At 39.8% G+C, this 23,012-nt stretch overlaps 1 protein-coding gene across 9 annotated transcripts in view; it reads left to right on the plus strand.

The window, feature by feature from the left end:
• Positions 1-23,012, plus strand: part of UPF2 (UPF2 regulator of nonsense mediated mRNA decay) — a 167,803-nt gene that overhangs the window by 17,158 nt on the left and 127,633 nt on the right. For 6 of the 9 annotated variants that reach the window (XM_073229317.1, XM_073229314.1, XM_073229315.1 and 3 more), the window contains 2 exons: positions 12,153-12,529; positions 20,785-21,564. In XM_073229317.1, coding sequence (XP_073085418.1) covers positions 12,171-12,529; positions 20,785-21,564 — 1,139 coding nt within the window. In that variant the 5' untranslated portion in view covers positions 12,153-12,170. Of the gene's footprint in view, positions 1-7,138; positions 7,160-7,206; positions 7,318-9,856; positions 11,061-12,152; positions 12,530-20,784; positions 21,565-23,012 lie in introns of those variants that run through there. The other 3 variants (XM_073229318.1, XM_037001147.2, XM_037001156.2) reach the window with 3 other exon arrangements.

Below are 23,012 nucleotides of genomic sequence, written 5' to 3' on the forward strand. Positions count from 1 at the left end.
TCCTGCACTGCTGGGGGGAATGTAAATTAGTTCAAACATTATGGAAGGCAGTATGGAGGTTCCTCAGAACATTCAAAATAGAAATACCTTTGACCCAGGAATTCTATTCCTAGGAATTTACCCTAAGAATGCAACAGCCGAGTTTCAAAGAGACATATGCACCCCCATGTTTATCACAGCACTATTTACAGTAGCCAAGAAATGGAAGCAACTTACGTGTCCATCAGTAGATGAATGGATAAAGCAGAAGTGGTAGTACATGTACACAATGGAATATTATTCAGCCATAAGAAGAAAACAAATCCTACCATTTGCAACAACATGGATGGAGCTAGTGGGTATTATGCTCAGTGAAATAAGACAGGCAGAAAAAGACAAATATCAGATTATTTCACTCATATGTGGAGTATAAGAACAAAGCAACAAAGCAAAAACTGAAGGAACAAAACAGCAGCAGACTCACAGAACCCAAGAATGGACTAATAGTTACCAAAGGGAAGGGGCCTGTGGAGGATGGGTGGGAAGGGAGGGACAATGTAGGAAAAGGGGCATTTCGATTAGCAGACATAATATAGGGAGGATCACGGAGAGAGCTTTACAACACAGAGAAGACAAGTAGTGATTCTATAGCATGTTACTTCACTGATGCACAGTGACTGTTAATGGGGTAGGTGGTGGGGGACTTGATGATGAGTGGAGTCTAGTAACCATAATGTTGCTCATGTAATTGTAAATTAGTGATACCACAATAAATAAGTAAGTAAGTAAGTAAATAAATAAATAATAATTGCCTTTTCACATGGAGATGGCCTAATTTTACTCTCCTACCCTTGGGAACACCTATGGGATATGGAGATGCACTATGGCCAGGTGAGAGATTCTGGAAATATTGCCATTTTACCAACAGCCCAATCCTCCAGAAATTTTGACTCAGAAAGTACTCATGCCCCATTGTCCACAACGGCCCCTGTGCGAGAAAACTGGAGCACCATACCCAGACTATTGACATAAAATCATGATAATCCTCAAGCTGAGTATTCAGCTAGGTTCAAACTCCCATGCAGATTAAGTCCATAGCTGGCCTGTTCCACATGCAGTCAGCAGCTGAACAGGTAGGGAGTACAGAGAAGTTGTGACAGGGAAGCTGCAGCCAGGAGGGCGCATACCAGGCCACAAGGACTGTAGAAGAAAATAGCTTTAAGGGTGGTAAGATACCTGCTTTAATGACAGCAGCATAGGCAAATCTTGTCACTCAGGCAGAATGCATGCAAGAGAGTTTTCCTGTGACAGGACAGTGACAGGAATGGGATCTCATCCTCATCTAGTATACCAGAGTTTCAGCCCCCTCCCTGTGCGAGTTATAGATGGGTCAGTAGATAGGGCTACAGGAGGTACATGCACTGGCCATAAAGATAAAACTAAACTTCCCTGTACGATGCTCTTACCTCCCAGATGTTTCAGGTACACTACCGTGATCTTTGGAGGCCAACTCTGCTATTACTCCAGGAACACACAGGAGGCCAGCTTACAAGCCTTTTTCCCAAGGTGTTAGACAGGCCAGTCATAGCTGCTCCATTTGTTGAAATGTTCAGGACCACATCCACTCAACAGTGTCTCAGGGTATAACACAGTTGGGGCTGGCAGCAGGAGGTTGGTCTGCTGGCCATATCCTGGCTTCAATAACTCATCTTGGGTTTGCACGCACAGTTGTATAGGAGAGGCAGGAATATGTGCATTAGCCTGTCGACAGGGCTCAAGGCTCCTTTTTAGGGCTTCTCTTCCAAATGCCATTGCACTGTCCATGAGCAAACTGACCAGCCCTGTATACCATTGGTGTCTGACTTCAGGTCAGATTTCAACAAATCATTGAACATCTCTATCATGCCTGCCCTTGTAACTTATATGGTATATGAAATTTCCACTCTGTTCCTAATTGCTGAACTCATCCTTGTAACGAATGTCCAATCAAGTGGGTGCCTTGATTGCTCTCAGTCACCTGTGGCCAGCCATAGGCTGCAAAGAGATGCTCAAGGCCCCTCTTGGTGGTTTGCTGATCTGCATGACGTGCAGGAAAAGCAACCAACAGGCCAGTAGCTGTGTCCACACAAGTCATGGCATGCTGATATCCTTCTGATATGGGCAGAGACCATATAGTCTATCTGCCACCTGAGACAAGGGGTATCATCCCCTGTAGTATTTCCAGTGTTGCTGCAGGACTTGATATAAGTCCCCTTTTTTGAGTACACAAGGCACTCCTGGGCTCTGCTGACTTTTTCAAAGGTCAATGGCAAGCCCCACCGACAGGCTACAGCTCACATTGTATTTTGCAATGTGTGCAACAAACACTGACATAACCATTGGGCTATGGCAGAGGCCAGGCTTTCCTTCCAGCCAACACATATGGGCCAATAATGTGTCTGCTTCATCATTCACTGGGGATGCCAAAGTCAAATGGCCAGACACATGATGTACAGAAACTGTCTTAGTCTGACCAAAGGCCCATAGGTCTTGCCACAGCTCTTGCTCCCAAAGGGGCCCAACCATCCAGTTGGCATGGCACCATGTCAGTAGCCACAGGGTCATGCCCGGTAGACAGCCCAGCTGTCAGTGCCCATAACTACAGGGGAGGGCATGATTATGCTGAATGATCGTGAGCCATACTGCCTGTGACTCAGTCCATTGACTGCTCTTCCCCCTCTCAGTCCTCTAAAATCCATATTGTCTCAGTCTCAGGATGGAAAGTCACAGCCCTCCACTTCGAGGGCTGCCCACGACTGGAGCCGTCTGTATACCAAGCATCCTCACGTATAGGGGCTTTTCCCTGCTGATGAAGACTCTCGGCTACCAATGGCTCAAGTGCAAGTTCTTCTTGCTTTCCACTTGTATACATCACTTGCCCAAATAAGCATTAGAGATCTCGACTCAAGGGGCTATGGGAGAGGGTGCTATGCTGCTGCAACTATGTGCCCCCATTTGGCCAGTGTAGGTGTCTGTGCCATGTCACTCCCTGGCCTTTGAGTCCAGTCTTGGACCCACCCCACGATGGGATAGGTGGTTATTACCTTGGTTTCATGGGCCTTGATGAATCCATTACCCTCAAGGACTGTAACAGCCTTGAGTGCTTGCTTAGTAGCACCAAACACAGCTGCACAGGTCTCATCCCAGTCCCACCTGATACCCTTTTGTACCAACTGGTATAAGACCTTCAGAATTTGTGCCAACTGTGGGGTAAACACCCTCGAGTAGCCCAAAACACCCAAAAACTCTTGTACGACTGACTGCCACAGTTGTAGGAGTAGGGAAATCCTGGACCTTGTCTATGACTACGTCTGGGATAACTTTAGTTTTACCTGACCAGACAACCCCCAAGAACTTGACAGACAAACCAGGTCCCTGAACCAGACCTATCAAAATATCGACAGCCAAAGCAATCCTGAGAAGGGAGAAGAAAGCAGGGGGGATTACGCTCCCCAATGTCAGGCTCTACTACAAAGCCACACTAATCAAGACAATTTGGTACTGGCCTAAGAACAGACCTGTAGCTCAGTGGAACAGAATAGAGGGCGCAGATATAAACCCACAAATACATGGCGAATTAATATATGATAAAGGAGCCATGGACATACAATGGGGAAATGACAGCCTCTTCAACAGCTGGTGTTGGCAAAACTGGACAGCTATATGTGAGAGAGAGAATGAAATGAGATTAATCTGTACCTCCATATACAAAAGTAAACTCGAAATGGATCAAAGACCTGAATGTAAGTCATGAAACCATAAAACTCTTAGAAGTAAATCAAAGGTGAAACTCTCTTAAATATAAACATGAGCATCTTTTTCATGAACATGCCTCTTCAGGCAAGGGAAACAAAAGCAAAGAAGAACAAGTGGGACTGTATCAAACTAAAAAGCTTCTGTACCACAAATGACATCATCAGTAGAAGAAAAAGACATCCTAGAGTAAGGGAGAATATATTCGTAAATGACATATCCCATAAAGGTTTGACATCCAAAATATAAAGAGCTCACGCATCTCAACAAACAAAAAGCAAATAACCCGATTAAAAAATGGGCAGAGGATCTGAACAGACACTTCTCCAAAGAAGAAATTCAGATAGCCAACAGGCACATGAAAAGATGCTCCACATCTGCAATCATCAGATAAATGCAAATCAGAACCACAATGAGATATCACCTCACACCAGTTAGGATGGCCAACATCCAAAAGACAAACAACAACACATGCTGGTGAGGATGTGGAGAAAGGGGTACCCTCCTACACTGCTGGTGGAAATGTAAATTAGTTCAACCATTGTGGAAAGCAGTATGGAGGTTCCTCAAAAGACTCAGAATAGAAATACCATTTGACCCAGAAATTTTACTCTTAGGAACTTACCCTAAGAAAACAGGATCACAGATTCAATAAGACATATGCACCATTATGTATACTGCAGCACTATTTACAATAGCCAAGAAATGGAAGCATTCTAAGTGTTCATCTGTAGATGAATGGATAAAGAAGATGTGGTACTTATACACAATTGAATATTACTCAGCCATAAGGAGAACACTAATTTCCTACCATTTCCAACAACATGGATGAAGCTAGAGGGCATTATGCTCAGTGAATTAAGCCAGGTGGAGAAAGACAAGCGTCAAATTATTTCATTCATCTGTGAAGTGTAAGAACAAAGCAAAAACTGAAGGGACAAAACAGCAGCAGACTCCCAGAACCCAAGAATGGACCAACAGTTACCAAAGGGAAAGGGACTGGAGTGGATGGGTGAGAAGGGAGGGATAAGGGGAAAAGGGGGCATTGTGATTAGCACACGTAATGTCATGGGTTGGGGGTGGCATGGGGAAGCACAATGTTGCTCATGTAATTGTATATTCACGATTCCCCTCCAAAAAAGAAATATGCACCCCTGTTTATTGCAGCACTATTTACAATAGCCAATATGGAAGCAACCTATGTTTCCATGTGTATATGAATGGATAAAGAAAATGTGATACATATTCATAATGGAATATTACTCAGCTGTAAGAAGAAAATGAATCCTACCATTTGCAACAACATGGATGTGGCTAGAAGGTATTATGCTCAGTCACATAAGCCAGGCGAAGAAAGACAAGTACCAAATGATTTCACTCATCTGTGGAGTATAAGAACAAAGCAAAAACTGAAGGAACAAAACAGCAGCAGACTCGCAGAACCCAAGAATGGGTTTATGGTTACCAAAAGGAAAGGGACTGGGAAGGTGGGGAAGGGGGGTGGTGAGGGATAAGAGGATTAAGGGGCATTATGATTAACGCACATAATGTGGGGGCGGGGGGCACAGGGACGGCAGTGTAGCAGAGAAGACAAATAGTGACTCTAGCATCTTACTATCTCTGATGGGCAGTGACTGCAAGGTGGTGTGTTATGGGGGACTTGGTAATATGGGTGAATGTCAAACCACAGTGTTGTTCATGTGAAACTTCTATAACATTGTATATCAATGATACTTTAATAAAAAATATAATTCTGGAGAAAAAAAAGCCCTCCTCTTTTTTGATTTCTGTATTCACGATTCCCTTTCACCACCTGATGAAAGGCAAAGATTGACTTGACTTAAAATGGATTTACTTATCAAAAGTAAGTACTTATCAAAAAGTAAGAAGTATCTCTTACTTCTCAAGGTAGTTAGAGAAAAATGAGAAAGAGAATACTTTAAAGAGAAGGTAGTGGCTACGACCAGTATGGTGTTGTGGGACAGTCCTCTCATAAACGTTCATGAATGGTACAGAATAGCAATATTCGTTTGACATTCTTTCTCTTCCATTACACTTTAAATGATTGGGCTATTGGTATGTTTTGAAAAAAAAGTTTAATACAGGAAGCATTAACAGTCCGTTTGGGAGGGCAATTTTCTATGTAAGAGTAAATACGAAGCAAACGGTAAGCAGGGGCATTTAGGCCAAAGCTGACCCAGGTGAACCCAGCCCTGCCTCAAGTATTTGAGGTTGGTTATCTACTCATTTTGTGGGGTTGGACATGGGGTGGAGCAACGCACGCCAACCCAAGGATCGCGACCGGTTTTGCACCTTCCTCTCTCTGGTCTCTGTCCAGCGAAAACCAACCTGAACCAACATGAAGCACATCATGTTGGCGGACCCTAATACTGTTTCGATAAAACTCGGAGGCTTGATGCAAAAATTCAGCAATTTAAAAGGAAATAAGTCTCGTGAATAAGCTGATACCCATTTTAAAAAGTTGACTTGGTTTTTCGTATTTGTAAGAAATGACAAGAATACCTATTTTTTTTGAACAAGTGATTTTATCCAATAACTCCGGGAGATCATTCCACTGTAAACGTAAAAACGTGCTTGCTCGAAAGTATACATTCTAAGACCGATATGGGAAAAGCCTTGATTCGTTTTCACTCTGCGGTGTTTTTATGTTGAACACATAAATCCGCTTCTGGAAATTCCCCCACAGGACTCCTGTAGTCTTTCTAGGGTACTCTTAAATCTAGACCCATTCCTAACCTACTTCTACCAGCCATATTCTTTATTTCTCCAGTTCCCAATTTCCTAAATCATCAACCTCGCCCCTCGAGCTAGTCCAAATGTTCCCCCCTTAGATCTCTTCCTATGTTGGCTATAGGCAACTCCCAGGAGAATCACGGGGCTAAACTTGTCCTTAATGACGCTCCGTAATTCTCTTACTGTTCCACCGCTCTTCCTTAACTCCTGTTAGGTCCGCTCCGCCCCATTCTCGTTTCCCTCCTCTCCCCCTCCCCCTTCGAATGACTTGCGCTTGCGCATCTCCAATTCAGGCGCTTTCCCTTTCCTGGTGACCAATCCACTTCCTGCCTCTGGTCCTCGGAACACTCCGCCCCTTCTCTGGGCCCTAGCTTCAGGCGCTGGTTGTGGCTGCCCTATTGATTGCCCGTTTGAAAAATTCGCTCCTCTCATCAAGAGGGCCATTTGAACCTGCCGCTATGTGTGTGGCACCTTCCTGAGCCCTCGCTCTCGATCCATTACTCCAGAGCTAAGCTAAGGGTATCAGTATGTCGGAGAAGGAAGACCCGGATTGTTTTCGATCCGGCAATCTTGTGGACAGTGCTTCCTTTACACCGTCCTCCGCCCCGCCCCCACCCGCAGCCCGGCCGCGCTTGTGAGTGGTGGGCGGGAGGGCCCGCGGGCGGAGGGAGGAGGGGTTGCTGAGGAAGGCGGGTCCTCGGCTGAGAGATAGGTGGGGGGAGGGGAGGGGAGAACCCGAGTGCTGGAGTTGGTGCTGGGAAACCCGGGGCTAATGTTGACAACAAGCTCGAGGTGAGTTCCGGGGAACCTCCTTCCCCGCCGCTCCAACGGTCGGAGGAAGCGGGCTTGGGGGCACCGGCCTGGACTCCTCCTCCCTGGGGGACCCAAGAGGCAACTCCGCACCCCAGCGCTCCGGGGGCGGTGAGCTGTGGACGGACGCGCGTCCGGCGGCGTCCTCCTCACTTCTCTACCGGAGGCTCCGGTCAACGCGGGAGCCCCCGGCCCGAGCAGCTTGAGGGGCGTGAGGCGGGGGTGCCTGTCCCCACATGCCTGTGCTGGGCCTCGGGGCTGGAGGCGGGGAGCCCGCTGTGGCGGGGTGAAGGTGTTCGGGAGTGTGGAGTAGAGCGAGGGGAGGTTAGGGCAATCTCCTCGGGAGCCGGGAGGGAAGCGAGGGCGAGGAAGTGGGGAGGGTGCGGGTGTGGGAGGATGTGGAGTAGGGAGACCAGGCAGACGGGGAGCCCTTCGGTCTGCGGTAGTGAGGGAGTGTGGGCTGAGAAGTTCGTGCTGCGGCGCGGATGGTCCGCGAAGGTGACCGTGGTTGCCCGTAGGAAGGGGCTCCTGTGGCGGGGCAGCGTGTTGGGTGTCGGAATGTGTTGCAAGAGCAGGGGTTTGTGGGAGATGCGTGTGTGTGTGTGTGTAGGGGCAGGGGTTTGGTGTATTTGGGAATTGGTGGCATGGATGGTTTGGTTTACTTCTTAGTCTCAAAGGCTGATTATTCTTCATCCCAAGGCTCTTAGTACCCTCTTGTTAGTACTTTTTAACCAAGAAGATAATCACAGGATGTTTTGATCCAGGTTGGCCAGGCAGAGCCAGCTCACAGTTTGGGGTACACCTTGGACTGGACCATCAACTCTTTTGCTCTTTTACTACTTGTACTACCGGTAGTGATGCATAAAGTAAAACTATCACTCTTTCTTCTCATTTATCATAGTTTTAGGTGTTAATAAAAATTCAGCAACTCGTCAAGAAAAGTTTTTTTTGACTCTGGTGAAATATGTAAAAACCCTTAACGAGTCTTTATATTAAAAGACGTTCTTTTAAAGTCAAAAGACTGGAAGGTAATGCGCCTGTGTGGTTCTGCCCTTAGAACATTTTGAATAACATAATTAAAAGGTAAAACAGCATTCTCTGGAGTGTTTTCAGACAATCTGATTGTGATTTCATACACAATCCATATGGTACTTTGCAAAGGAATACCTTTAAAAGGGAAGTAAGTACCCTTTTCTCTGCACTGTGTCCCCCAGTACACTCGATTGGTACCTGTTTTGTTAGTAGTTTTACTTTCTTTTGGAAGTTCAGAGGATATTTAGAAACCAAATAAAATACAGAACCCTAGGGCCAGGACACTATTTTGGCAGTTAGGTAGGTGGTTTTAAAGCTTAACTTCCTTTTAAGGCTTGTCTGTGTAATTGTGCTCAGTAAAATAGTTTGTAAGAGCTAATTGTATTCCAATTAAAATCCGACTCATTTTTATTTTGGTTGTATTGAGATCTACTTAAGGGTCTAGTTTTTACTTGAAAAGCTTTTTGAAACACTTGAAATAAAAGATTTGGCTGTTTATTAAAGCATGAATTTATTCAATAATTTAAAGAATTTTAGCATTGCATTAAATATGATTTAATGTCTAGTTCAACTTTTAAAAAATTCTCTTAATACAAACGCATGCTGATCTGAATCATGTTTGTGTATTCTATTTGGCTTTTAAAATCTTAGAGTTAGGTTATATATGCAAGAGTCGTGGACAGTGAGTCTTGACCCAGCCACTAAACTAGTAATGTAATCTTGGGCAGGTGGCCCTGCTGCCACCTCAATGTATAAACATCAAGAATTGGAGTAGTTAAAATCTAGTAGTTCTAACTCTGAAAATCTCCCATTTTACAAACTTTTCTGTGTGAAAGAGAATAAACATCTATTGAATGCCTTCTCCCCCATGCTGGAGGTCAAGAACTATAGGAGAGGTAGCAGTATCTCCAGATATATTATCAATGAATAAGACTCAGAGAAGTTAAATTGCCCAATTTCCATAGCTAGCAGGTTGCAGAATTGGGATGCAAACTTAAAAGTCTGTCTTTGCTTCAAGGCCCTTATTATTTTCACATGTTGTTTTGCTGACTCTGTGTGAACCTGTAGATTTTCGTGATAGTTTTTGTTCACTGAAATTTTGCTCCAAGTATACTTTGGGTGTATGTTTGTATTGTAAGGATGAAATGATTCAAAGAAGATACCAGTACAAGACGTAAGGGTTTTATTAAGAATCTGTTTTATCATGCTGTAGAGTAGTATCTAATTCATGAGTGCCTACTACAGTTTGATATAGCAGGCACTTAAAAATGTTTTGAATAAATGAAATCAGTAGAGAGTCACAAAAGTTTGGGAGACTGTTGAACTAATCAGTGATGATCCTTTATGAATTTGCAGATTCCAAGTGAATTTCTTAATATTTTAACAGAACTTAATATTTATTTTTATCTGCCGAAATGAGACATTAATGGTACATTTTGATACCATTCTTTTTATTGTTTGAGAACTGTAGTTCTTTGTGTTGCTGAAATGTTGCTTGTTGATGCTTCATGTCAGAAAATACAAATTCTAACATTATTTTTTGCACACAACAAAAATATCCCTAAATAAGATGTTTTTGTTACCTTAGGAATTATGTTGGAATCTGTCAAAAGTTAAAAACAAAATGTAAAAACTACTCAACTCTTATCTTTTTACTCTGAAATAAATAATTCCATGATTTGTGATCAAGCCTTCCAACTCAGAGTTTTGTACTCTCAGGGTTCTTAGTAACTGTGGTTAAGAATACAGGTTCAAATTCCAGCTCTGTCACCAGCTGTGGAGGCCCTGGTCAAGTTACTTGGTGAAGTCTCAACTTACTCATTTATAAAATAGGGAAAATAATACCCATCCTCATAAATATGTTAGTATTAAGTGAGATAATGTATGTAAAATCTTTACATGATACCAGTGAGTGGTAGCTGGTCTCTTTTGAAAGTTTGCTTGCTTTATGGCATGGCATTTTTGCATTAAAGGTGGTTAACTAGTTAAAACTATGTAAGAATTGTAACTACACTTCCCAGTAATACAAAATGTTAACACTTTTGCTACATTAATAAGTAGCTATGCTCTTTCATATATCAATGATTGCTTCAATACTTCCAGTGGGGTTAACTAAAGCCTTTGGATGTCTTATCAAAATAAACTCCTAGAATATGGAAGTGGAGGGAAGTAAGAGTAAAAGAGAAAACGGGAAGGAAGAGGTGGCTGAGAGAAGATGCTGACTGGCATGTGTCTCCAAAATTACTTAAAATGCTTCTACTGGCCTAGCTTGTCTTGTGATAATATTTTATTAGAGTGCTGAAATAAATTCTCTGCATGTTTATAAAGTGTTTATTATTGCAAATGTCTTGTTGCTAACCTAGTTTCTCTTGCCGTAATTTAAAACCTATGTTTGAAAATATTTAGGAATACTGTGTATATTTTTAGCTTTTAATAAAAAACTAGGAAGTTTGACTAATCCAATATTAAAAAAGAGAGTATTTGATTTTCTTAATACAACTTTAAGATGATTTAGGAGTTAAACATGAAGCACTGTCCATAAAAGAAATTATACTAGAACACTGTTTTTTTAAGTAGAGAGATTTATTTTTAGAAAAGAAAAATCCTGAATTTTGCTGGGAACTAATACTTTTTTTGTTTAAGAATTTATTTCCAGTTGACTGTATAGAGCCGACCAGTGCTTTCCAATAGAGGTTTGTGTGATGATGAAAATGCTCTGTATCTGTGCCATCTGGTGTGATAGCCACTAGTCACACGTGGAATTGAGCACCTAAAATAGTGATAGTAACTGAAGAACTTAATTTCAAATTCTATTTAATTTTAATTAATTTACATGTAAGTAGTGACATATGGCTAGTGCCTTGTTTCCAACAAGTGGTGATATTTGACAATGGAGTAATTTTTGGTTGTTAATACTGGAGAGAGATTACTGTCATTTATTGGATACAAGACAGGTATGTTGCTAAATTTCATACAGTGCACAGGATAATGTATTGTCCTTGTCCCCCCACCCACCCCCTGCCAAAAACACCAAGAAATTATCTTGCCCAAAATGTCATGAGTGCTCAGAATCCTTAGGCTGATGGCTACTATACTGGCAAGTACAGAACAGAATATACAGATTTGTGATCATCATTATGTTTGTTTATGTGTTACTTTTGGCTAAATCTAGTGAATAGATTGAAGGTCTAGTCTAATTTTGACAGAGATAGTTGATAGTTTTTGTACCTAAAACTTTGATAAGATTAGTACAGTGAGGTTGACATTTGGGAATCTTCTACTGTCTATTTTTTCATCAGTTGATTTATAAGAGGCAAGAGCTTGTTTATGGTCCAACTTAAGTATCTCCATTGAGTATTGTATGAAATAATGTCACCAGCACCTCTTACCAGATGTGAAATGTGGTAAAAACTGAATCAAAATGTTTTCAGCTACATACTGAAGTATTTATGATTAAATGATTTGTTTTGGAGTTGATAATGGGGTGAATTTAAGTCATGAGTATATAGGGTTCCTTGTATTGTACTTTTTACTTTTGTTTGTGTTTGAGTTTTTCCTTAAAAAAAGTAAAAAGAAAAGTACTTAGACATAGGCATAAGTAATAATGCTAGAATGTGGAATGTGAGTAATAGATTTATATCATCACAGAAATAGTATTCATTTTACATGCATTTCATTTCTCACAGTTACCAAGTTGTGTTACTATGTGTTCTTTAAAAAATAGTGTCACTTCACTAAAAAAAAGTCACTACATCTACAGTATTGACATTCGTTTACTCTTACAGATTGTCCTGGGTAACATAATGCCAGCTGAGCGTAAAAAGCCAGCAAATATGGAAGAAAAAGAATCTTTACCAAACAACAAGGAGAAAGACTGCTGTGAAAGGCGGCCAGTGAGCAGGGAGAAACCAAAAGATGAGGTCAAACTTACTGCCAAGAAGGAGGTTATTAAGGTCCCTGAAGATAAAAAGAAGAAACTGGAAGAAGACAAGAGAAAAAAAGAAGACAAGGAACGCAAGAAAAAAGAAGAAGAAAAGGTGAAGGCAGATGAAGAATTAAAGAAAAAAGAGGAAGAAGAAAAAAAGAAACATCAGGACGAAGAGAGAAAGAAACAAGAAGAGCAGGCAAAACGTCAGCAGGAAGAAGCAGCTGCCCAGTTGAAGTAAGACCATTTATTTTCATTACTGACATGAAGAAACTTGAAGGTTGAAATATTTTGGAAAAACAGGGATTATTTAAAATGAAAGTCTTGAAGTGCAGTTCCTTGAGAGTTGAGAGTATCTTAACCTGTTTGGATAGTTTCACTGACTATAGGCATGCTTTGAATTAAGTAATAGTAATAATAAGAATAAGAATTTTTCATAAATATTTTTGAGGTTGTAGGGTAATCTGAGTTGGTTTTTTTTGTTTAAGAAAAGCTTTTCTCATGGTCTCATACTCCATCTTTTTAAGTTCCTAATGAAGTAAATTTTGTGATCCTCAATTTACAGAATAATAAGAGGACGCTTAAAGAGGGTAAATAACTTGCTTAAGATCACAGTAACCAGTGAAGCTGCTGCTCTTTACGTTGGTTGGGTTGACTTCAAAACATTTGTCCTTAAGCACAATTCTATAATGCCTCCCTTTCTTATCTTTATCTAAATCTATTTTTAACCTTGTAAATCTCTGCAAATAGTATAAAACAGTGGTCAAAACCAAGGTAGTTACCGGAAAATTACCAGGATGTAAATTTGAATGACATGAGCTTTACTCTTTACACATATAATTTTAAAAGCTGCTTGCAAAAATGCTTTCTTAACAGAGTTCTGTGGTATCTCTGTTTTTAAAGAGGAACTGGAGCCATAGGTGTAGAAAGCAATAGTGGTGACTGGTTTGGAACATTCAGAAACATGCTTCTTGAGTCTTTCTTGCTTATTTTATATTTCACTTCTTAAAAAAATTTCACAAGGATGTTCATTTTCACTGTAACATTTCCTCCATTGCCCCTCAGATACAAAGCGCTTTAGAAAAACAAAAACAACCGAAACCACAACTTTTCATTGAGAAAAATTCAAACATGATAAAAGGAAAAAAAATAAATGATCCTCACCCTCCCTCCCCTGTCTACCCACTATCAGCATTTATTCACTTTTCCCACCCAGAGTATTTCAAAGCAGCACATTATTTCACTTGTAATGTCTCATCATATATCTTACAGTATTTTTTAATAGATGAAAATTGAATTGTTTAATCTATTTAATGAGTTACACTTGCTTTCTTTAATTTTTTTTATTTTTCTATCATTAATGTACAATTACATGAACAACATTATGGTTTCTAGATTCCCCCTATTATCAAGTCCCCATCACATACCCCATTACAGTCACTATCCATCAGTGTAATAAGATGCTATAGAATCACTACTTGCCTTCTCTATTATACTGCATTCCCTGTGCCCCCTGCTACATTATAGTGCTAGTCGTGGTGCTCCTTTTTCCCCGCTTATCCCTCCCTTCCCACCCATCTTCCCCAGTCCCTTTCCTTTCCCTTTGGTAACTGTTAGTCCATTCTTGGGTTCTGTGGGTCTGCTGTTGTTTTGTTCCTTCAGTTTTTCCTTTGTTCTTATATTCCACATATGAGTGAAATCATTTGATACTTGTCTTTCTCCGCCTGGCTTATTTCACTGAGCATAATACCCTCTAGTTCCATTCATGTTGTTGCAAATGGTAGGATTTCTTTTCTTCTTATGACTGAATAGTATTCCATTGTGTATATGTACTACCACCTCTTCTTTATCCATTCATCTACTGATGGACATTTAGGTTGCTTCCATTACTTGGCTATTGTAAATAGTGCTGCGATAAACATAGGGGTGCATCTGTCTTTTTCAAACTGGGCTGCTGTATTCTTAGGGTAAATTCCTAGAAGTGGAATTCCTGGGTCAAGTGGTATTTCTATTTTGAGTTTTTTGAGGAACCTCTGTACAGCTTTCCACAATGGTTGAACTAGTTTACATTCCCACCAGCAGTGTAGGAGGGGTCCCCTTTCTCCACATCCTCGCCAACATTTGATGTTCTTTGTCTTTTGAATGTTGGCCATCCTAACTGGTGTGAGGTGATATCTCATTGTGGTTTTAATTTGCACTTCTCTGATGATTAGGGATGTGGAGCATCTTTTCATGTGCCTATTGGCCATCTGAGTTTCTTTGGAGAAGTGTCTGTTCAGATCCTCTGTCCATTTTTTAATTGGGTTATTTGCTTTTTGTTTATTGAGGTGCATGAGCTCTTTACATAATTTGGATGTCAAACCCTTATCAGAAATGTCATTTATGAATATATTCTCCTATACTGTAGGATGTCTTTTTGTTCTGCTGATGGTGTCCTTTGCTGTACAGAAGGTTTTTAGTTTTATATAGTCCCACTTGTTCATTTTTGCTTTTGTTTCCCTTGCCCGGAGAGATATGTTCATGAAGAAGTTGCTCATGTTTATGTCCAAGAGACTTTTGCCTATGTTTTTTCCTAAGAGTTTTATGGTTTCATGACTTACATTCAGGTCTTTGATCCATTTCAAGTTTACTTTTATGTATGGGGTTTTACAATAATCCAGTTTCATTCTCTTACATGTAGCTGTCCAGTTTTGTCAACACCAGCTTTTGAAGAGGCTGTCATTTCCCCATTGTATATCTGTGGCTCCTCTATTATATATTAATTGACCATATATGTTTGGGTTTATATCTGGGCTCTCTAGTCTGTTCCATTGGTCTATGGGTCTGTACTTGTGCCAGTCCCAAATTATCTTGATTACTGTGGCATTGTACTAGAGCTTGAAGTCAGGGAGCATAATTCCCCCTGCTTTATTCTTCCTTCTCAGGATTGCTTTGGCTATTTGGGATCTTTTGTTGTTCCATATGAATTTTAGAACTATTTGCTCTAGTTCATTGAAGAATGCTGTAGGTATTTTGATAGCGATTGCATTGAATCTGTAGATTGCTTTAGGCAGGATGGCCATTTTGACAATATTAATTCTATCCATGAGTATGGGATGTGTTTCCATTTATTGGTACCATCTTTAATTTCTCTCATGCCTTTTATTTATTTGTGTGGTCTAATTGCCATGGCTAGGACCTACAGAACTATGTTGAATAAAAGTTGGGAAAGTGGGCATCCTTGTCTTGTTCCCGATCTTAAAGGAAAAGCTTTCAGCTTCTCACTGTTGAGTATAATGTTGGCTGTGGGTTTATCATATATGGCCTTTATTGTTGAGATACTTGGCTTCTATACCCATTTTGTTGAGAGTTTTTATCATGAATGGATGCTGAATTTTGTCAAATGCTTTTTCAGCACCTATGGAGATGATCATGTGGTTTTTGTCCTTTTTTTTGATGTGGTGGATGATGATGATGAATTTTCAAATGTTGTACCATCCTTGCATCCCTGGGATGAATCCCACTTGATCAGGATGGATGATCTTTTTGATGTATTTTTGTATTTGGTTTGCTCATATTTTGTTGAGTATTTTTGCATCTATGTTCATCAGGGATATTGGTCTGTAATTTTCTTTTTTTGTGGTGTCTTTGCCTGTTTTTGGTATTAGAGTGATGTTGGCCTTGTAGAATGAGTTTGGGAGTATTCCCTCCTCTTCTATTTTTTGGAAAACTTTAAGGAGGTTGGGTATTATGTCTTCACTAAATATTTGATAAAATTCAGCGGTGAAACCATCTGGTCAAGGAGTTTTGTTCTTAGGTAGTTTTTTGATTACCAATTCAATTTTCTTGCTGGTAATTGGTCTATTCAGGTTTTCTGTTTCTTCCTGGGTCAGCCTTGGAAGGTTGTATTTTTCTAGAAAGTTGTCCATTTCTTCTAGGTTATCCAGTTTGTTAGCATGTAATTTTTTTTTTAAATTTTATTTTGGTATCATTAATCTACAGTTACATGAAGGACATTATGTTTACTAGGCTCCCCCCTTCACCAAGTCCCCCCCACATTCCTGTTCACAGTCACTGTCCATCAACATAGTAAGATGCTATAAAATCACTACTTGTCACCAAGTTCACAGTCACTGTCCATCAACATAGTAAGATAGCATGTAATTTTTTATAGTATTGTCTCATAATTATTTGTCTTTCTGTGGTGTCCGTAGTGATTTTTCCTTTGTCATTTCTGATTCTGTTTATGTGTGGACTCTCTTTTTTTCTTGATAAGTCTGGCTAGGGGTTTATCTATTTTGTTTATTTTCTCAAAGAACCAGCTCTTCTTTCATTGATTCTTTCTATTGTTTTATTCTTGTCGATTTTATTTATTTCTGCTCTAATCTTTATTATGTCCCTCCTTCTACTGACTTTGGGCCTCATTTGTTCTTCCTTTTCTAGTTTCATTAATTTTGAATTTAGACAGTTCATTTGGGATTGTTCTTCTTTCCTGAGGTAGGCTTGTTTTGCAATATACTTTCCTCTTAGCACGGCCTTCGCTGCGTCCAACAGATTTTGTGGTGTTGAATTGTCATTTGTCTCCATATATTGCTTGATCTCTGTTTTTATTAGGTCATTGATCCATTAATTATTTAGGAGCATGTTATTGAGCCTCCATGTGTTTGTGGGCTTTTTCATTTTCTCTGTGTAATTTATTTCTAGTTTCATACCTTTGTGATCTGAGAAGCTGGTTGGTACAATTTCAATCTTTTTTAATTTATTGAGGCTCTTTTTGTGGCCTAGTATGTGATCTATTCTTGAAAATGTTCCATGTGCACTTGAGAAGAACGTGTATCTTGTTGCTTTTGGATGAAGTGTTCTGTAGATGTCCATTAGGTCCATCTGTTCTAATACGTTGTTCAGTTCCTCTGTCTCTGCACTTATTTTCTGTCTGGTTAATTAGTCCTTTGGAGTGAGTGGTGTGTTGAAGTCTCCTAAAATGCATGCATTGCATTCTATTTCCCCTTTTAATTCTGTTACTATTTGTTTCACATATGTAGGTGATCCTGTGTTGGGTGCAAAGATATTTATAATAGTTATATCCTCTTGTTGGACTGAGCCCTTTATCATTATGTAATGTCCTTCTTTGTCTCTTGTTACTTTTCTTTGTTTTGAAGTCTATTTTGTCTGATACAAGTACTGCAACTCCTGCTTTTTTCTCCCTATTACTTGCATGAATTATCTTTTTCCATCCCTTCATTTTCAGTCTGTGTATGTCTTTGGGTTTGAAATGAGTCTCCTGTAGGCAGCATATAGATGGGTCTTGTTTTTTTAACCGTTCAGTGACTCTATGTCTTTTGAGTGGTGCATTCAGACCATTTACATTTAGGGTGATTATCAATAAGTATGTACTTATTGCCATTGCAGATTTTAGGTTCATGGTGACCAAAGGTTCAAGGGTAATTTCCTTACTATCTAACAGTCTAATTAAACTCACTTCCTATGGTATTATAAACAGAACCTAAAGGTTTCTTTTTTTGTTTTTCGTGCTTTTCTTCCTCCTCCATTGTTTATATGTTAGGTATCATAGTCTGTACTCTTTGTCTATCCCTTGATTGACTTTGGGGTTAGTTGATTTGATTTTACATCTGCTTAGTATTTAATTGTTCTACTTTGCTGTGGTTTTATTTTACCTGGTGACATCTATTTAGCGTTAGCAATATTTCCATCTATAGGAATCCCTCTAAAATGCTCTGTAGAGATGGTTTGTGGGATGTAAATTGCTCAGCTTTTGCTTATCTGAAAATTGTTTAATCCCTCATTCACATTTAAGTGATAACCTTGTCAGGTAGAGTATTCTTGGTTTGAGGCTCATCTGCTTCATTGCATTAAATACACATTTCACTCCCTTCTGGCCTGTAAGGTTTCTGTTGAGAAGTTTCATGCTAGCCTGATGGGTTTTCCCTTTTATGTGATCTTTTTTCTCTCTCTAACTGTTTTTAAAAGTCTGTCTTTATCCTTGATCTTTGCCATTTTAATTATTATATGTCTTGATATTGTCTTCCTTTGGTCCCTTGTGTTGAGAGATCTGTGCACCTCCATGTCTTGAGAGACTATCTCCTTGCCCAGATTGGGGAAATTTTCAGCCAATTACCTCCTCAATAACAGTTTCTATCCCTTTTTCTCTTTCTTCTTCTTCTGGTACCTGTATAATGCGAATGTTGTTCCGTTTGGATTGGTCACACTGTTCTCTCAATATTCTTTCATTCTTAGAGATTCTTTTTTCTCTCTGTGCCTCATCTTCTTTGTATTCTTCTCTAATTTCTATCCCATTTACCGTCTCTTCTACTACATCTAATCTGCTTTTAAATCCCTCCATTGTATGTTTCATTTCACATATGAGATTTCTTAATGATTGAAACTCCATCTTAAATTTACTGAGTTCTTGAATATTTTTCTGTACCTCTGTGAGCATGTTTATGATTTTTATTTTGAACTTCCTTTCAGGAAGATTGGTGAGTTTTGTTTCGTTTGGTCCATTTTCTGGGGTTTGTGATATTTTGGTCTGAACCAGGTTCCTTTGATGTTTCATAATTCTTTGTGGTGTCCTCTAGTGCCCAGAAGCTCCAGTCTCTGGAGCTGCTCAGCTCCTAGAGTGAGGTTGCGGGTCGTAAGGGAACGTCAGTTGTGCCTTGGTGCAGGAAAGAGCTGTTTTCTGATTCTTGGCTGCAGTGCCTGTTTCCAGTATCAGAGCTAGTGGGCCGAGCACACAGGTGTAAGCCTCCATGCTTGGCATCTCTAGCTGTTACAGGTGCAGCCTCTGGCTGGCCTGACACCAGCGCAGTGACTGCCGATTTGCAAACAGGTGCCAGCAGGCCAGGAGGAAGGCGCAGCAGGCTGTGTGTCACAGTGGGGGTCCTCAGAGCTGAGTAGGCAACCAGTGGGATGTGACACGTGAAGCTCTTCAAAGTTCCCAACTTGCTGGGCAGAGTGTGCCGGACAACCTTGTCTACCTACCCCTTCTCTTCCATAGGAAGCTCCATGTAAACCCCACCCTTCAGCAGCCCTCTCGCTGCTAGGAAGCCTGTCAGACCACCTGCCTTTCGTCTGTCCCAGAGCGGCCCCATGTGGATCCCTGTCCTCCACAAACAGCCGGAATCTCAGTCTTTAAAGCTCTCTGCCTGTCCCAGCTCCCCAACCCCAGCAACTTCCTGAGCAGCACATAATGTAGGTGTGTGGTCCAAAGCAGACCTCCAGGGCTGGGTGTTCAGCAGCTCTAGGCTTCCACCCCCTCCCCGGTCCATTTCTCTTCCTCTCATCAGTGAGCTGGGATGGGGGAAAGTCTTGGGTCCTACCGGATTAAGGCTTTCATACATTACTCTGTTTCGTGAGGTCTCTTGTGTTGGTGAGGTGTATATGCAGTCTGGTGCAGCCTTCTTTCATGTTCTGGTTTTAGTGCTGGTTGTATTAACAAATTTTCACACTATATGTGATTTTGGGAGGAATTCTCTGTCTTACCTCTCACGTTGCCATCTTGAATCCTTTCTGAGTTACACTTTCTTAACTGTACACTCACAGGTGATTCTGTGTCTGTATGGTAGATTCCAAGAGGTATCATGTGTCCATGTTCCCAGTGATGGATACTACTCACCATTAATGTTTTGTGTCTTTTAGTGGAAAGATTGTAGAATTATAAGGTAGCTCAGGGATGGTTATCTAAGAAAGATAAAAATCTACCTTTTTAGTAATTCATATTTTAAAGTTACATATTTTGGTATCTCAGAAGCCTCAAAGTTAAGATTCTCCCCACCCTGCCCCTCCTGCCAAAGTTATTTTTTTAACTTGAGCAATTTAAACATATTCCATCTTTTTAGAAGAAACATAGGTAGATTTGTTGTTAACTATTTTTTTCAGGATAAACTGAGTTTATCGACCTTTTATTTAAAGGGCTTTTACCTTATAGTTTCTTCTGGTTCTTTTCCAGAGTTTTTTAATTACACTTGAATTTTAAGACCCAAACCTAGCAAGATACTTTATGAAAAGTTTGGTTAATGCTGAAGTATGGAAAAATGATCTTTAGCATCTCAGAAACATTTTTAATGCATTCCTTTATAATGTCATTCTGTGATAAAAGTGCTTTTTTTTTTTTTCCCAATACTTTAACCCATTTTAGGATTTATATTCTTCCCAACTTTATTATTTTTCATATTAAACATCATATGCTTTATCCATTTGTTTTTTAGCTTTATTGAGGTAAAATTGACAAATATGTTGTATACATTTAGCTTGTCAGTTGGTAGAATGATTTTTTAATCTGGTTATCAAAACTCTTGCAGTCTACCATGTTTGTATTAGTGTTTTGGATTCTCATTAAGTCATAATAAAATGTCTTTAAAATTTGTGAAAGGGCCTTTTGCATGAATTCTGTATGATTACTTTTTCACTGACCTTCACTCTTACAGGATTTATCAGTGATGTTTCAAAGTATACAGGATATTTTATTTATTTGTTTTTTTTTTTTTTTTATGTAGAGAGAAAGAGGAATCCCTTCAGCTTCATCAGGAAGCTTGGGAACGACATCAGTTAAGGAAGGAACTTCGGAGCAAAAACCAGAATGCTCCAGACAACCGACCAGAGGAAAATTTTTTTAGCCGACTAGACTCAAGTTTGAAGAAAAATACTGCTTTTGTCAAGAAACTAAAAACGATTACAGAACAACAGAGAGATTCCTTGTCCCATGATTTTAATGGCCTAAATTTAAGCAAATACATTGCAGAAGCTGTAGCTTCTATTGTGGAAGCAAAGCTAAAAATATCTGACGTGAATTGTGCTGTGCACTTATGTTCTCTCTTTCACCAACGCTATGCTGACTTTGCCCCATCACTTCTTCAAGTTTGGAAAAAACATTTTGAAGCAAGGAAAGAAGAGAAAACACCTAACATCACTAAGTTAAGAACCGATTTGCGTTTCATTGCAGAATTGACAATAGTTGGGATTTTCACTGACAAGGAAGGTCTTTCCTTAATCTATGAACAACTAAAAAATATTATTAATGCTGATCGGGAGTCCCATACTCATGTTTCTGTGGTGATTAGTTTTTGTCGACATTGTGGAGATGATATTGCTGGACTTGTACCAAGGAAAGTGAAGAGTGCTGCAGAGAAGTTTAATTTGAGTTTTCCTCCTAGTGAGATAATTAGTCCAGAGAAACAACAACCCTTCCAGAATCTTTTAAAAGAATACTTTACATCTTTGACCAAACATCTGAAAAGGGACCACAGGGAGCTACAGAACACTGAGAGACAAAACAGGTGATTTTCCAGTGTTTCTCAGAATTGTGAATTTATTTTGGAGCTCAAGCTTTAAAATTTTTATGGTCTTCATGCCACTTAAAGAACTGTGGAAAAGGGCTCATTGCAAGTGGTTTTCTTAACCTTCCAATAAACTTCCAGAGTGTTAACAGTCTAAGTACTTATGTTTGAATGTGAGTCTGTGATACTTTGTTTCTGATTCTGAAAGAAACCTGACCAAGTATCTGGTGATTTTTTCTTTGTGGATGTGTTTTTTCCTTGTGATTTAAAAAAATGTCTTAAATGTTGAGGGATAAATTTTCTTTGTCACTTTAACTTATCTGCTATTATTTTTCTGTGTGTTTTGCAATTCTTTCTCTATAGTAGGTTTGCTTTCATGGCTTTATATTTCAGTTAATTAATGGCAGTGTTCATACTCTTCTTTAAGAAAACCAGTGGTATTTTAGGTCCCAAATTCAGAAAATAGAGCAACAAATTAGCTGAAAAAATTTAAATGCAGCTGTGTAAAGTGCATTTACAGAAGTCTTTCTCCTGGGGACACCCATGTAAGATTCGAGAGGAATAATAATGTCTGTGCGTGTGGTAATTAGAGAGGACTTCTGATTTAGGGGCCATCTTTGATTGTTACAAGATACTGCTGACTGCTGTGTAGCATCTGTGCCTAGGAAGCATCAGCAAGCTAGAAGCTGATGGAGCAGGTGGGCATTAGGTCACCTTTCATGGAGGGTGGATTTGGAGGAGCCTGAGGGGATATGGAAAGGAGGTAACAGCATTAGTGTTTGGCTAGTGCTTTGTAACTGTTTAAAAGTCCATGTTGAGAGTGTGAAATTGCTATTCGGTAGTTAATGCAGAGGAGTCTATTCCTGTAAGCCTGTAGTTGGGGAGGACTGACTGGTTTAAGGAGTTATCAGCAGAAGGTGATTGCCTTAACCAGAAGCAGAGACTGTAATAGTGTATGCCAATTGTATAGGTAGGTCAGGGACAAGCAAGGTGCAGAGACTATATGGCCAAACCCTGGTGGCTGAGGGTCACTCAGAATTGAGAATTTAAGATGGTAATAGGATTCCTCAGTGTTTCTTTAAAAAATACTTGTTTTGTGCTTTTGAATATGGAGGGTTTTTTTAAACTTTGAGGAGGCAACTTCAGAGTCTATTTGTATGATCAATAGTGGGCAAAAAAGGAAAATAGCAGTCCTCTATTAATAATTCTTACATATTTAAGGTTTCTTCATTATGATTTATGGCATTTTGTCATTTTTTGGTCCTTTTCCTTTTTACATTTGTGTACCTAATACATCACAACTGATTTTGTAAGTATGCTTTGATTATTTTTTTTGGTTCTGTTAGGTTTTGTATGTGTGTTTGCTTTTGATTGGCCTCACAGAAGCTTAAAGGGTAGAAAGATTCTACAGTGATTTACCCAATTACCCTTCCAATGAAGGAATCCAT

This window comes from Manis javanica, chromosome 2 (genome assembly GCF_040802235.1).
Source record: "Manis javanica isolate MJ-LG chromosome 2, MJ_LKY, whole genome shotgun sequence".
Taxonomy (NCBI): Eukaryota; Metazoa; Chordata; class Mammalia; order Pholidota; family Manidae; genus Manis; species Manis javanica.